Genomic DNA, 3193 nt, shown 5'->3' with positions numbered 1-3193 from the left:
TTTAAATAATTCAACTTTAATAGAATAATACGAGTCATAATATGATCCAAAATCTGCTATTTTTTCACTTGGAAGTACTTTTTTCATTTCAGCTTTTTGTTGTGGTTTAAATCCTTCAGGGAATGTTCTAAATGCACCAATTTCTATTTTACCATTTGTAGATGTTGTAACAGGGTCTACAACTATGGCAATCCATGGATCATTAATACTTTGATGTAACTTTTCTGTAGCTACATCAATACCAGACAACCAACATTTATAACTTGGGTGTGAATGATACCACCCACAAAATGGTTCTTTAAATCCAGTACTATTTTTGTATTCTCCATATTGTAACATATAAGCATCACAATCAGCAGATGCATTAACTCTTGTCTCAGTTCCTTCAACTGGAAGACTAACTACATCAGTAATTACAAACGAATCTCCTTTTGTTTGTCCAATAAGAATACCCATAATCTCTAATGGCTCCCCTTGTTTTGCATGCATCACCATTTTTAATAGTGCCACTGAACTGATATAACATTTTTTGAAATAATACGGATCTTTCTTCCATGCTCTGTCTTTAAAAATTTGTTCTCGTTCAGAATCACTCCACTCTAACAATTTATCTTCTTCAATATATTTTACTCCATTCACTTTTTCCCATTCTTTATATGCAGCTTCTTCTCCCATGAAATATCTTTTAAAAAATTTTTAGTTCTGCTATTTGAATCCTCAATGTTTTTTCTTTTTTGTTTTTTTTTTCATACCTCAAAACTTTTTTAGTTTTTATTATTTTTATTATTTTAATAATTATATTTATGTAATATATAACATTTTATTATTATTGTTTTTTTCATATTTTTTGGCGGTTGTTGAATTTCAATTTAAATCAACAGTTGTTTATTGTTAATTACTTTATAACTATTGTCGTTTTGTTATTGAAGTAATTTTGAGAATATTATCGCAACAGTTAGAAAGAACAGTTTACACATGAAGAATTACAATATTATATAAACGGTTGATATTATTCAATTTAAGGTATTTCTTTAGTCCAAAAATTAATCATTAAAAGTGATTTATTTAGTCAAATCTCAGATTAGAAACATAATATTTAATGATTTGATTAATTTCATATTTTATTGAATATCGTCAGAAGCACAAATCTAAATTACACAAAGTGTTAGAAAGGAGTGTATTAAGTATGACATCATCTATTTTATGAATCTCTTTTTTATACCAATACTATCAAAAAACTAATATTAATTTTACATCTCTTTAATTATTTAAAGGTCTGTGTCAATATTGTAATGGATATAAATTATAAATAAATACAATAACATTTATTTCTTTTCATTCATTAAATAATAGATAATTAATAATTGCTAATGTTTAATTCTTATTTTACAGTTCAAGTTATTAGTTGTAGTATTGAGTTGTATGATTATTTTATTACAAAATATGACTGTAATTTGTACCATAAAAATATGACAATAAGATATTGTGAATTATTTAGGTTTGGTTAGTCCTTCTTCCGTTTGATTGGTTTGCAGCGTTAATATGTTTTCTTTATTAGTTAGTTCACCAATTGGTATCATGTCTTCAAGCATTTCCCATTTATCATCTGTCTGATCACTTAAAGGAAGATATTGGTTGGTGTTTAGTGTTGTGTCCATTTAGGTATGAAATAAAAGAGATTTATTTTTGAATAAGAAATAAATTTGTTTCAATCCACTATGTGATTCTACAAATAACAAAGAGTCATTTAGATAGTCAGAGAGTATTTCTTATTCGTTTTAATGAATAAAATGAAAGTTGATTAAAAATAAAGGATTTGTATTTCAAATTGGAATTATATTCAGTCAATACTCATTTCATAAATAACTACTATTAATTTAAAATTTCTCAATAATGAAATAAAGTAGTGGTTAGTTGAATATACTGAATGGGTATAGAGATATTAGGGTAGATGTTTTTTGATGATTGAACAGATGAAGAAAACGTCAAAAAGAAAATACAAACAAAAATATTTGAAATAAAACATTTCACTATTTTGTTACTTCATAAATACCTTAGTTTATGATAACAACTGATAAAATAAAAGATAAAGTTATTATCTTTGTTGACTAAGTGTATGACAAAACAAGGAAACAAAAACGAAATAAAAAAAAGGTATTAAACGTACAACTAATGTATTAAACTCTTTAATTGAACAAATCACATATTTTTCTTTGGAATTAAAAAAACTAACATAGAGTAATTGGTTATTAGATAAGGTAGTCATTACAATAATTATCATTTGATGGTTTGAAAAAAATTGTTATGAATATTTATTGAATAAACAAGAAATAACTTTTCGTTTCTTTTATTTTTTTTTTTGTAAAGTTTTTAGATTTTGAAAATTTATTTAATTGAACTTTTTTTGAAGAAGATTGAAAAATAGTGAAATATTACAATTAAGTATTGGTAAAAATCATACAAATAAGACAATAATTAAGTCGCGTTTTATTTGTTTAACAAATTATATATGATAGGATCACCTTTAGTAATGTCAAGAGTAGGATTATTTTTTAATTGATCAGTTAAATAATGATTAATTGAAGAACCTATTGTTTTAATTGCATTTATATCATATTTTAATATATTATTACAATAAATACCAATATTAACTTCACCAGCAATAGTCCCATCTTTTCTATAAAATAATGAATACATATAACGGTAACCTTTTTCAAATAAGAAATCTTCAAGGAGTTGAATAGATATATTTAACCTATTTTTCTTAATATGAGATGCTGCTATTGTTTTACCAATGTTATTTTTTGTTTCCAAAACAAATATATGATGTATTTTATCTTCAATAAATTTCCAAACTAAAATAGAATCTAATTGTGAAAATGTTATTCTTGAAACACAAAGAAATGGTAATGTAACTGTTGATTTAACTGATCTTCGTTTTAATTCTATTGTTGCATATTTATTAAGTAATGCAAGATAGATAGATTGAAGTGATATAAGATAATTAACTTTATCTTTATATTTGCGAAAGTCATTAATATTATGTTTATGTTTATTCATTCGCTTACTCTTGAAACAGTTTTTAAGTTACTTTTTTTTCCTTATCCACAAAAAAAAATGTATTTTTAAAGCACCATTTGAAAAAAAAAAGGATAAAAATAATTAATTACATGTTATTCATACATTTGTTAAT

The 3193-nt window shown here is 24.1% G+C and overlaps 2 protein-coding genes across 2 annotated transcripts in view, besides 4 other annotated features; both read right to left on the bottom strand.

Annotated features, from left to right (window-relative positions):
* The window catches only part of EDI_156680 (COP9 signalosome complex subunit, putative), a gene marked incomplete at both ends in the record, with an annotated part of 807 nt that extends 132 nt beyond the window's left edge, over nt 1-675 (bottom strand). The window contains one exon of the mRNA XM_001733357.1: nt 1-675. This exon is cut by the window's left edge and continues 132 nt beyond it. Within this exon, the coding sequence (XP_001733409.1) occupies nt 1-675 (675 nt within the window).
* Nucleotides 676-725: 50 nt separating this feature from the next.
* Nucleotides 726-849: a microsatellite.
* Nucleotides 850-1296: 447 nt separating this feature from the next.
* Nucleotides 1297-1366: a sequence feature (AT_rich).
* A 979-nt stretch (nt 1367-2345) lies between these two features.
* Nucleotides 2346-2395: a sequence feature (AT_rich).
* Nucleotides 2396-2487: 92 nt separating this feature from the next.
* Nucleotides 2488-3060, bottom strand: EDI_156670 (uncharacterized protein; the record flags this gene model as incomplete). The annotated part of the gene is made up of 1 exon (XM_001738053.1): nt 2488-3060. The coding sequence occupies one exon, from the start codon at nt 3058-3060 to the stop codon at nt 2488-2490; it is 573 nt and encodes a 190-aa protein (XP_001738105.1).
* Nucleotides 2605-2641: a sequence feature (AT_rich).
* Nucleotides 3061-3193: the final 133 nt, after the last annotated feature.

The sequence above is a fragment of the Entamoeba dispar genome, genomic scaffold (genome assembly GCF_000209125.1).
Source record: "Entamoeba dispar SAW760 scf_1105229461083 genomic scaffold, whole genome shotgun sequence".
Lineage (NCBI taxonomy): Eukaryota > Evosea > Mastigamoebida > Endamoebidae > Entamoeba > Entamoeba dispar.
The sequence above is the reverse complement of the archived record's forward strand: the minus strand, read 5'-3'. Positions and strand labels throughout refer to the sequence as shown.